This window comes from Hyperolius riggenbachi, chromosome 2, assembly GCF_040937935.1.
Source record: "Hyperolius riggenbachi isolate aHypRig1 chromosome 2, aHypRig1.pri, whole genome shotgun sequence".
In the NCBI taxonomy this organism is placed as follows: Eukaryota; Metazoa; Chordata; class Amphibia; order Anura; family Hyperoliidae; genus Hyperolius; species Hyperolius riggenbachi.
Genome location: NC_090647.1, coordinates 194,981,560 through 194,994,368, shown reverse-complemented (window position 1 = coordinate 194,994,368; position 12,809 = coordinate 194,981,560). Strand labels below are relative to the sequence as shown.

The 12,809-nt window shown below is 42.0% G+C and overlaps 1 protein-coding gene across 3 annotated transcripts in view; it reads left to right on the top strand.

The window, feature by feature from the left end:
• Window positions 1-12,809, top strand: part of UGGT2 (UDP-glucose glycoprotein glucosyltransferase 2) — a 379,277-nt gene that overhangs the window by 43,555 nt on the left and 322,913 nt on the right. For all 3 annotated transcript variants that reach the window (XM_068267932.1, XM_068267930.1, XM_068267931.1), the window contains exons 7-8: window positions 1,027-1,099; window positions 3,122-3,222. In XM_068267932.1, the coding sequence (XP_068124033.1) occupies window positions 1,027-1,099; window positions 3,122-3,222 (174 nt within the window). The remainder of the gene's footprint in view (window positions 1-1,026; window positions 1,100-3,121; window positions 3,223-12,809) is intronic.

Genomic DNA, 12,809 nt, shown 5'->3' with positions numbered 1-12,809 from the left:
TTTTTTTTTTTATTTTTTTTTTTTTTCACTGTGTCCTTGCTGGCGTCTGAGTCGGACTGGAGCTCTCTGCCCTTTACCAATCCAGCCACAGGCCCATCCATCTGGCCCATCAAGACTCACTCTCATTTCATCAGTCCATAAAACCTTAGAAAAATCAGTCTTGAGATATTTATTCGCCCAGTCTTGACGTTTCAGCTTGTGTGTCTTGTTCCGTGGTGGTCGTCTTTCAGCCTTTCTTACCTTGGCCATGTCTCTGAGTATTGCACACTTGGCAGCTGCAGGCTTGACTTTTCTAGTTCATGGCAGTTATTTTGCGCCTTGGTTTTTCCACACGCTTCTTGCGACCCCTGTTGACTATTTTGAATGAAACGCTTGATTGTTCGATGATCACGCTTCAGAAGCTTTGCAATTTTAAGAGTGCTGCATCCCTCTGCAAGATATCTCACAATTTATGACTTTTCTGAGCCTGTCAAGTCCTTCTTTTGACCCATTTTGTCAAAGGAAAGGAAGTTTTAAGCCTAATAATTATGCACACCTGATATAGGGTGTTGATGTCATTAGACCACACCCCTTCTCATTACAGAGATGCACATCACCTAATATGCTTAATTGATAGTAGGCTTTCGAGCCTATACAGCTTGGAGTAAGACAACATGCATAAAGAGGATGATGTGGTCAAAATACTCATTTGCCTAATAATTCTGCACTCCCTGTAAATAACGCTGGTGGTGTGAGCCAGCCCTAAACATTGTGCTATAGAGGATTTTGCCTCATAACATTCTATTAGATTCTATGTAGTTTAGAATAGTGAATGATTTTGTGATCTTCTTGGCAATTTCTGGTTCTGAATTTATTAATTGAAGCAAAGGTTATATATAGAAGTACAATTTTTCAAAGGGAAAAGAGCCCAGAGCAAAATGGTATTCTGTTTACAATGCATAAAAATAGATTTTTTTTTAATCTAACAAGAAATATTATTGTCAATATAATAATAATAATTTAAAGAAATGTGTGCTTTCTCCACAGTCAATAATTCATCTGCAAGTTCATATGAAGGAATGAAAGAAGATGTTCAAGGGTTTTATTTTGACAAATTAATGTAAGTTTCTCAAATCATCTTTACACAAACGTATGCTTCCCATTATGTTGAATGTATTTTATTGTGCTTCAATTTTGACTTCAAGAACTGTGATACCAGCTTGACATTGCAAAGATGAGATGATGTAGTTAAATCTACATCATATCGGGGTTAAACATCCATAAACACAACATAGATTTAACTACACTTGGTTATCTAGGGCCAGTCACATCTCAACTTGGGTGCGGTCAGTCTCTCTTATTTTACGTACCATATTGCCTAGACATTTACGAATATATCACCTAGTCAATTGACACTGATCTGACCAGATATTTGGATTGTTTTGTGCCTTCAGTAGATATTCCAGTCCCAAGTTAAAGTCAACCAGTAATCTGAAAAAGGGTGGATATATGTGGTTGTTTCCAATAGGTTAATAAAAGGTGCCGTGCAGCATATATAGTATGTGAGATGTATTTAATCGGGAGGGGGGGATTGGTTTATCCCCATCTATGTATGACTTCCAATAACTGACTGTAAGTTCAAGTAAAGCCTTCTATCTACATTCTGTTTAGAGGTTTCCTTTGCAGCCAACATAGGCATTTTCTTCTTCTTGCATGAGTAATTATTTGCACAGAACAGGAATACATTTTCCTTATTTTCCACATCTGCACTAGCTGGGTAACTGGCAACAGCCTTGACAGTGTCTGTTAGGCGTGTGTACACACATCTAAATTTGATTGGCCAATGTTACCACTTCCATGTAGTGTAAGAGCCAACAGATTTTGAATATTATGAACAGATTATGTAGGTAAACTCTCATACCACATGGAAGTGGTAAAATCGGCCAATCAAAATTGGATGTGTGTACACACCCTTAAGCTCAGTACCCACAAGTGATGATAATCAGGGATCAGGAAATAATTCCTTGGGGGACAAATAGGGGACCAATGCTGTATAGACTCATCGCTAGCCTTCAGGCTAGCAGCATATTCTGTAGTTTTGGGGGGTGTCGAAGAGATGATGATGGGCCACAACAAGGGGTGGGGCAAAAATAACATTCTGATCAGACATGCCGAGGCATTGGGGGTCATTGAGGATCTAACGTTGGGTTTTTGAGCGACATTTGGTCTAGACACACGACGTCTGTTTAGGCTGAGTTTTATCTAATGTGTGTACATACCTTTTCACCCTGGAGGAGATAAGCATTTTATGATAGATGAAATAGCATTTTCCATTAACACTAACAATGTGCACAGCTGAAGTGAGGAGATTGGTAATTTCTCAAGAGAAGTAAAAGGTTTTTTTTTGTGTGTTTTTTTTTTTTTTTTGCTTCGTAATTTTACATTTTAATAAGGTGTTAACAGACTGTGGTTTTTCTTTAAAGGGAATGTCCAAGCAAAATAAAAAAATGAGTTTCACTTACCTGGGGCTTCTCCCAGCCCCATGCAGCATCCTGTGCCCTCGTAGTCACTTACTGCTGCTCCAGTCCCCCGCTGGCAGCTTGCCTACCTCGGAGGTCGGCGGCCCGCATTGCGTACGTTTTTACGCATTCCCACTAGTGCAGGAACATTAACACATACATTTTTACGCATTACATGGCAGTACTGTGCATGCGTGAGCAGGCCTACTCAGTAAGCCAAATGTGCGGTGTGGCCGTGCTCGTACACGGAGTGGAGTATGGCCACAAGAACATATCCAACAACCTGTATGGCATATGTTTGGAGGGATGCTGCAGCGGTGGATTCCAGGATGGATCGGAAGCCTCTGGACCAATGCTCCATTAAACGAGTTCTATATTTTATGTGGTGCTTGCCCCATTTCCTCGCCCAATTCTCCTATAGAAAATAAAGTTGTTTTTTTTAATTTTTTTTGAGGCTAGATTATTTGGAGCTCAACATACTGGATTTTTGTGAGGCAAATGAAATATTCCTTTATAATATTTCAGCCAAACAAAAATCCATCGTATTAATCTGAATATAAAAACAATGTGAATATAAAGCACAGTAGATTCTTTTTATAGCCTATATTTGCTTTTCTTTGAAGACAAATGTATCCTGATTTGAAAGACAATTTGATAGAATTTCGAAAACATCTGATTGAAAGCACTAATGAGATGGTACCTTTGAAGGTCTGGGAGCTGCAAGGTAAGTTTCTAATTTACTTCTCCAAACATTGCTTAAATTGGATACCAAACACAAAAATGTTAAAGTACGGTTTGCTAATTTTAGATTTTTTTTTTTTTTTTTTTTATGGATAGATAGAATAAGGTTGTCACAGATTTTGATTAATTACATCTGGAACTAAGCAAAGATATTTTTATCAAGCTGTATCTCATACTAAATACTGCTAAAATGAACATTTTTATGGTGTGGGCAGCATAGAGGCATTGACCAATATGCAATAGAAACTGTTGAATAATAGTGTAAATATTATGTATTTGAAAGCTGTCTCAGGGCCCTGTCACATCATATAGCGTTTATTTATTTATTATTTTTTTTAAAATACATTAACTTACATTAAAATTTGCAGCGATTGCAATTTTTTGAAAAATTGAAATCGCATCGATTTTTATCGTGATTTTAATGCAAGTCAATGGAGGCATTTTTTGAAAATCGAAAACGACCTCAAAAACGCTATTCGGTGTGACAGGGCCCTAAAAAAAGGTTTCTTGCTGCGAGGATCATTTGAAGATCAGGGAAACAAGATGGTGGAAGTATAATGGGGGAAATGGACATGATTACCTGCCATAGGGATTGTCAGATGTGAAGTGTTTTGGATTTACATGTGCTGCTGCATTTAGCTATAGAATATAATCCTATTGTATTGCTTGTATATTTATTAGCATTATTCATCTCTGTGTCTCTACTATAAGAGTCTGTCTAGAATGATGCACAATAATCATTGTATGCGTACATGCAAAACTGTGCCCAGAAATGTGGCCACCGGATTAGCTGCTAGTAGAATATCAGTAAATTAATAAATATTCCACTATTTTGCAGAAAAATATTGGTCAATGATACCGATATTTTACTACAACTAAACCTATCCCTACTCTTACACGGAGCCCTCCTAATGCCAAATCCTAACTACCCCTGCTGATGCCAACTCAACTGACACCCCCCTCCCCGATGCGTAATCTTAAAAAACCGCACCGTTTGCCTAACCCCCCCCCCCCCCCCCCCCCCCCCCACACACACACACACACACACACACACACACACACACACACACACACACACAAACACACAAACACCTTAGTGCGACACCTAACTTTCTCATATTCATCAGACGGGGGATACCCTCTTGTGAGTGCCACGCCGCCTCACTGCGGAAACGCAACCAAAAAAGCATAAAAGAGCTCCCACCCCCCCCCCCCTCTAACCTCAGTTCATTTGTGTTTCCACCCAGGAAACACCAGGAAAGTTGGCTCCCGGTTTTTATTTTTTTCTGTCCTCATCGGAGGGTGAGCGAGTAAGGTGGTGGCGGTTTTGCCTTAGGCAGGCTGGAGAGACTCGACCTCGCATGCCGCCGCCATAGCTGTCTGATGCCCACGGAGGAAGGGTGGAACAGCGGGCGCCTTCCTCCTGCGTAAGAAGTGCAACGCTCTATTGTACGCGTGGAGTGCACACATTTCCGGCAGAGAGGGGCGGACCGGAAGAGGCAGATCCCGGAACTGTTGCAGAGGACTGCCTCAAAAGCCGTGGGGTTGGCGTGCGGCGGCGGCAGCATAATGGAGGAGCAGGAGGCAAATTCGGCTACTGCCGCCGCAGGATCTGCCACATTCTCTGCTTCCATCACCGCCTCTACTTCAGCAGCATCGACATCCGCTGACGGACAGAGGCGAGCTGATGGTGGAGTGAGTGGGAGAGATTGAATCTCCCTTGAGAAATCCACCTGTGCATGTATGTATTTATAGTGGAATATTTCTCTTTTTTTCTTGCAAGCTAGGGTGGAGTCTAGATCTGGTGGTTCTGGCACTGTTACTAGACGTAGATCAAAGAAATGTTGTCAATGTGGTATAAAGCATTCATCTAGTTATAGTAAATCTCTCTGTCAGACATGTATAGATGCTGTGATTGCTTCAGAATCCTCTGCTATTCTCAAGAATGTAATGAGGAGAGTTAAGAAAGATATGTCGGCTGCTTTAGAGAGGATTAGAGAATCTATGGTGCCTTCAAATGCTGATGTGATTCCGGGGGCCCTCCTCGGCACCAGGGGTGCCTGTTGTCCCTATTGAAGAAGAAATGGTCCTTTTGCTCTTGCAAAACCAAGTACTCCCAAAGAAAACTAATGACACTTTGCCTGTGGGGGGAAGGCTCCAATTTTTTCAGTCCCAGTGGGATTTAATCAGTCCAGATCGTTTTATTTTGAAAATTATAAAGGAAGGATATCGTCCTTATTTTTTTTTTTCTGCCTCCCCCCAGGGTATTTATAAACAGTTTTCCACGAGATCCTAACAAAGCCAGAGGGCTACAAATGGAGATACAGAAACTTTTGTTGTTGTTCCCATATTTTTTTGGTGACAAAAACCAGCGGGGAATTCAGATTCATTCTGAATTTAAAGTCTCTGAACCCCTTTTTAGTTTACAAAAAGTTCAGGATGGAAAACCTTTACTCAGTCAGGTCCCTCCTTCAGGGGGAGGAATTTTTTGTGTCCATCGATCTTCAGGACGCATATCTACACATACCGATTGCCAAGTCCCATAAAAAATTCCTAAGAATTGCAGTACGGGTAGAGAACCAGATGTTGCACTATCAGTTTCAGGCATTACCCTACGGAATAGCCTCGGCACCTCGGATCTTCACCAAGATTCTGGCCGAGGTTATGAAGGTATTAAGACAACAGGGGGTACCCATTGTACCCTATCTAGACGACCTGCTAATTTTTGCCAAAACGAAGGACGAGGTCACGCTTCACAGAGACTTGGTGATTCAGTTTCTGACACAGTTGGGTTGGATAGTGAATTACCAAAAGTCAAATCTCAATCCGACTCAAACTATAATCTTTTTGGGATATGTAATAGACTCCACAAGTCAGAGGATTTTGTTGACTGCAGAAAAGGTAACAAGGTTACAGGAGGAAATAAGGAATCTTTTTATTTAATTTTTTTTTTTTTCTGAGCCAAGGCAGCTCTTTAAGAGAACTCATGAGGATTCTAGGCTTTATGACAGCAGCCATTCCAGCTGTTATGTAGGCGCAATTCACACAGTTGAACCCTGCAGTCTTGGTTATTGGAGATCTGGGACAGGACAATGGAAGCACTAGATTTGAGAGTTCAAATTCCGGACCATGTGAAACAGTTTGATGTCCCCAAAGTTTGATGTCCCTAAATCCAGTACAGGGAAGATTTTGGGGACAGGAAAAGCACCTGGGGTTGGGGGGTCCATAGCCATGGGTCTTCACTCACAGGGGAGGTGGTCCAAAACAATTCCCAAGAAATTGTCCAATTTCAGGGAACTTCTGGCTGTTAAAAAGAGGCTCTTTTTTTATTTCAAGGACACGCTTATACACAATCGCCTCTGCGTTTTTTCGAGCAATGTTGCGACGGTCGCTTATCTAAACAAACAGGGCGGCACCAGATCGCAAATCCTTCGTCTGACGTCGGAGTTTTTGTCTTGGGCAGAATGCAATCTGCGGTCGCTAGAAGCAATTCACGTCAAGAGGATTCTAAATTTCGAAGCAGATTTGAGCCGCCATTAAATAGATCATTCGGAATGGGAATTAAACCAGGAGGTTTTCAATTGGATCACAGAGAAGCTGGGTTTTCCGGATATCAATCTTTTTGTGTCTCCGATCAATGCAAAGATTCCTCAATTTTCTCTGTACGCAGCAGTCAGAGTTCTCTGGGGTTGGACGCCCTATTGATCCCTTGGACATTCGATCTGGGTTACGCATTCCCTCCACTCAAACTTCTTCCTCAAGTTTTGGAGAAGGTTCGGAGGGAAGGGGTAACACTTATCCTGGTGGCTCCAGCGTGGCCCAAGAGGGTTTGGTTTTCTACGATTTTAAAGCTAGCAGTAGCACCTGCATTAAAACTTCCTGTCAGGCTGGATCTATTACGACAGGGGCCTCTATTCCACCCCTAACCAGGGTTGTTCAACCTGTCGGCATGGATCCTGAGAGGGTAATTTTAAAAAATAAAGGTGTATCGGACAAAGTAATAGACACTTTACTGAAATGTAGAAAACCAGTTACGCATAGTATTTACAGGAAAGTCTGGAAAGTGTTCTTATCTTGGTGTTCTTCACATCAAGGAGAGAAGTCCGAGATTGGAACCATTTTGGATTTTTTTCAGGAGGGAGTTGAAAAAGGGTTAGCCCTGAGTACTTTAAAAGTGCAATGTTCAGCATCAGTGTTATTGGATAAATCTTTGGCACTGGAAAAGTTAGTGAGATTTTTTCCGAGCAATTCAGAGGTCTACTCCGGTGAGACAAAAAATTCTTCCTCAATGGGATCTATCCTTGGTACTCAATGTGTTAACCAAGTCCCCTTTTGAACCAATTGAGGATATTGATTTGAAGCACCTTACTCTTCTTTTTGCAATTTACATCGGCTAGGAGATTGGGGATCTCCATGCATTATCTATTAAGGATCCTTTTCTTACGGTTTTTACGGATAAGTTTGTGTTATGTCTAGATCCTATGTACTTACCCAAAGTTACGTCGGATTTTCATAGGTCGCAAAATATTGTTCTTTCTTTGTTCTGTGACAACCCTTCCTGTGCTAAAGAGGCAGAGTTCAATTGTTTAGACGTAAGAAAAGCTATATTAACCTATTTAGATAGAACTAGAGTATTCAGGAGTTCTTCATTATTATTCATTTATTTGTTTTTATGGGTAAAAGGAAGGGACAACCAGCTTCTAGACAGACTATTGCTAGGTGGATTTGTGATATGATTGCTTCAGCTTACCAGATTTCTGACTCCACTCCACCGTCAAATATCAAGGCGCATTCTACCCGATCGATTTCCTCATCATGGGCAGAAAGAGCTGGTGCTACGGTTTAGCAGATCTGTCAGGCGGCTACTTGTCTGAGTCCTTCCACTTTTATCAAACACTATAGAGTGGATGTGCTTTCCCAGCAAGATTTGTCGTTTGGCAGGAAAGTGCTCCAGGCTGTAGTCCCTCCCTAGGTGGGTATTTACTTGGGTATCACTCAAGAGGGTCTTACCGGTAACGGTGTTTCTGTTCAGCAGCCGGGATACCGTCTACTACCCTACCCTTTCTCTGTCGCATTTCCTTATGACTTTTCTTTTTTTGAGATTGGGTTCACTAGGAGGTGCGTCGCCCCTCTTCTACCTGGTGTTGGTCTTTTTTACTTTATATACATTGAGGTTAGATGGGGGTGGGAGCTCTTTTATGTTTGTTTGGTTGTGTTTCCGCAGTGAGGGGACGTGGCACTCACTCAGGAGGGTATCCCAGCTGCTGAACAGAAACACCGTTACCGGTAAGACTAACTGGTGCTTTAAAAAACTCCCACTGACACCTAACCTTAACCATCGCGCACAAACTTCTCCCCCCCCCCTTCCCCATCCCCTGCACTGCAAAACACATGCTTTTGGGGGTGATATGTTTACCAGATTCTAAATGCATTTCTGCAATCAAACATCGGTTCCTGTCGTGTTTTAAGCCCCACGGAGGGCACAGGCATTGAGATGAACTCTCCCATTCATCTCGGTGTTGATCCCAGCAGTAAACTACGTCCCCGAATGCCGGCAGTCACCCATATGAATCAGCTGTAAGGCTTCAAAGGTTTTCTTGTCTGTATGGAGAGGTGTTCAACTACTAGGATGGGCAGTTATAGAAAGGTGTTTTGAATTAGAAAAGTTGTGTTCCAACAGCAATACTTATAATTTACACTAATATTACTGATTTGAGAATTTGCCTTGTTCAGTTTTGCTTTTAGGTAGGTTTCAACTAGCTTTCCAGATGTTTCTTATTGTTAAATTATTAGAACAGACTAGACAGACCGGAGCCCATTGATCCGGACCGATCAAGCAAGCACCATGGTCAGACAGTATCGGTAAGAACTGACATCTTCTGCAGCACTCTACAGAGTACATAGTCATGTCAATGACTGTCTTCAGATGAGTTCACAATCTAATCCTACCATAGTCCTAATGTCCTACCATGTTATTATGTATTTATATAGCACTGAAATCTTCTGCAGCACTTTACTGAGTACATAGTCATGTCACTAACTGTCCTCAGTGGACCTTACAATCTAATCTCTGCTATATGTATAGTAAGTGGGATATCATTTTTCACTAGGAGAGGGGGCTTCATTCAAAGTTTCCTGTTGATGTCCACTGTCAGTGAATTACTAACTGCTGCTAAGTTCATGAACATTTGGCCCTGCTCATGACCCGCCATTACCGCGCCCACTTTCCAGTGCACGGACAAGCCAATTTTTTGCCTACGCGCGCTGCAGATCAGCTACCCATGCAGTAGACCTAACACTTGCATAGCACCTGCAAAAAAAATCTTGGAAGCCACCCCTCTTTGCAATCCACTCTCCTGTCTTCTCACTGCACCTCCTGCCTTCTAGCTTACTCACCCTCTGTACTAGGTTCCAGCCAGGTAGTCTAGATTGCACACTGCCACTGCAGACTGCACCATCTTTGGCTAGTAAGTCCTAGACTGATTTGAATTTGCTCCAGTCAGCTCCACACTGCAGTCAGAAACATCTGATTTGCACGCTTGTTCAGGATCTATGGCTAAATATGTTAGAGGCAGAGAATCAGCAGGACAGCCAGGCAATGTACATTGTTTAAAAGGCAATAAATATGTCAGCCTCCATATCCCTCTCACCTCAGGTGGGAATTGCAAGTATAAAAGACAGAGCCTATCATGTCATGCTCTGTCTAGATGCAGGATTGGGGTTAAGTTTTGCTTTTGTTCAGTAACCTGTATAATGCAGAGGTTACATGTATGCATCAAGAAATCTTTCTGGGCCTCGGGTAAGTTTGCCATAGACTGTATTGGTAAATATATGCAATGTGTAACCACACCCAATTTAGTTATGGTCACACCCACTTTTAACTGCCTGTCAGGGGCCCACAATTGGTATTTTGCACAGGGGCCTGTGTCCGCCACTGCATTGTATCAATGTGTCATATCCTTTGTCCAATGAAAAGATGTGATAAAATATTTACAAAAAATGTGAGCTACTGTATATAAAAGTCTGAATGATGAAGTGCAAATAATGGGCAAGTTGTAATGAAACATGACACTAAGAAGAAGTATCCCAAAGAGCATATCTATTCCTAGTATTCAAAAATCAGATAGCGCTAGTGGATAGAACTGTATACTTCAACATGTAAAACGATAAAATCTTAACCAATGTTAAATCACATACCTGATGTAGCACATCTTTAATAACCCTCAATGGTATAAAATCATCAAATGGATAAAATAGATAAATAAAAAAAATATAAATCGTCCTGCTCAATAGGATAGTAACATGTAGATCTGTGCAATTGGCACTCAAAAGTGGTATTCCACTGGTGGATAATAGTGCAAACGTTTGCAATTGATTCTCAATTAGGAGTAATGATGGCGCCTCTCACTGTGTACGTGGTCGATGATAAACAGTGTATTCCACTCTATTGAGAATATATCTTGCTCCTGAAACATGTGCACTTTGAAAAGTTACACTAAGCTTAGCTCATGGGGATGAAAATGACAGTGCGGTTAGTTGCTATTACTCACGAACCCCGTGATTGAGGATACTGAAGCAGCTGGTGTTATGCGGGTCTTGCAGGGGAGCCGCTCGATCTCACTGGCCCTGGCCGGTGGCACAGTGAGAGAGGCAGGACGTACTGCAGATAGGTGGCTGCAGGGTCGGGCAGACAGCCCGGCTCCCGGGAGAGATACGCTGGTGCTGGGGATAGATTCCTCTTCATCCAACGGTGCGTGCTCTCTGTGAACAGCTTCCCTCTTCCTCGTGTTGTGTGACGTCACACGCAATGCCTGAAGCTGACGTTTCGGAAGGAACGCCACCTTTTCTCAAAGCTGGCAATCCGAGGGATAGAGGGAGCTGTCTTTTATGCTCAGCGGACTCCTTGAAAGCCATTAGACAAACCACAAATGTCATTCAAAAGCAAATAGTTCTAATTCGCTGTTCAAGCCATGTGGTATTAAAGAGTTTAAATTGTAAATCCAATTGGATTCTCTTCTAGACATCTGCTTTATATAGTCTCCTCCCCTCCATAACTTTGTAACTTTCTCCACCGCATAGAACTTCGTTCCTTTAAAGGAACAGTGATGGCATTCTTTATAATGGGCTGACAGTGGGTGTTTGGTGTTCCCTTTTAATATGTTAGCACAATGTTCTCCCAACCTCTCCTTCAGTGGGCGTTTGGTCCTCCCCACATATTGTTTTGAGCAAGGGCAGGTCAGAACATAAATAACTCCTGCTGTATCACAATTCATTACATTCATGTGGAACAATTCCCTGTTGGATGTGGAGGTTACCTCACTAATGTTCTCTATAGGTAAACTATTCTCCCTACAAGCTCTACAAAAAACGCATTTTTTGAAATAACCTTGCTGCTTTTCACTTCTCCTGGGGTTCTTCACTGTTGGGGCCAACAGGTTTCCAATGTTCCTAGATTTCCTAAAGATGATCTGTGGGTGGTCAGGAAGGATGGATGTGAGAATAGGATCTTCTCTCAGTATTTTCCAATACTTATTAACTATGCCCCTCACTTTATTGGCCTGTGCTAAGTAATTCATAATCAGACCTAATTGCTGAGTGTTTTGTATATTGGGGTGAGGTTTCTCCTCTAATAAAGTTTCCCTATCTCTACTTCTTGCTATTTCTTTGGCCTTTACCACTAATTCTTGTGGGTAACCCTTCTGTTCAAACCTAGTTTGTAGAGTGAGCGCCTCCCCCTCATAATCGGTTACTTTTGAACAGTTTCTCCTTAACCTCAGGAACTGTCCCTGAGGTATGTTGGTAAGCCATTTCAAATGGTGACAACTATCTATATTGATATAGCTGTTAGTGTCAACAGGCTTCAAGAAGGTTTTCGTTAAAATCTTCCTATTTTCAGGGAACACTGTGAGATCTAAATAATTAACAGCATATTTACTGAATTCCCCCACAAATTTCAAGCCATACTCATTTATGTTAATCCATCCTAAAAATGTATTAAGATCCTCCTGTGTACCCCTCCAAATAAAGAAGGCGTCGTCGATGAACCTCCTCCAGAGCACCAGGGCGGCTCCGGGGCCCATGGGGCCACCCAGGATGAATCTTTCCCAGTGGGCCATATAAAGATTGGCGAAGGCCGCAGCGAACCGGGTCCCCATCGCCGTCCCGGTGCCCTGGAGGAAGTATTCACCGCCATAATTAAAATAATTATGTTTTAGTATAAAAGAAATACTCTGAAGGATGAACTGAATCTGTTCCCCCTCCAAAATGCCGTCATCCTCCAGAAAAAATTGAACCGCCTCCAACCCGTTGGCGTGTGGTATCACCGTGTATAGTGAGGCTACATCTAGTGTGCATAGCCAGTAGTCTTCAGCCCATTCATATTTCGATAAGGTCTTTAAAAAATGTCTTGTATCTTTAATATAGGAAGGGGTAGACTTGACTACTTTTTGAAAATATTGGTCTACATATTTCGATAAGTTTGACGTCATGGACCCAATCCCCGATATTATGGGTCTTCCCGGGGGATTGTCTAGAGTCTTATGAATCTTGGGGAGATGGTAATACACTGGT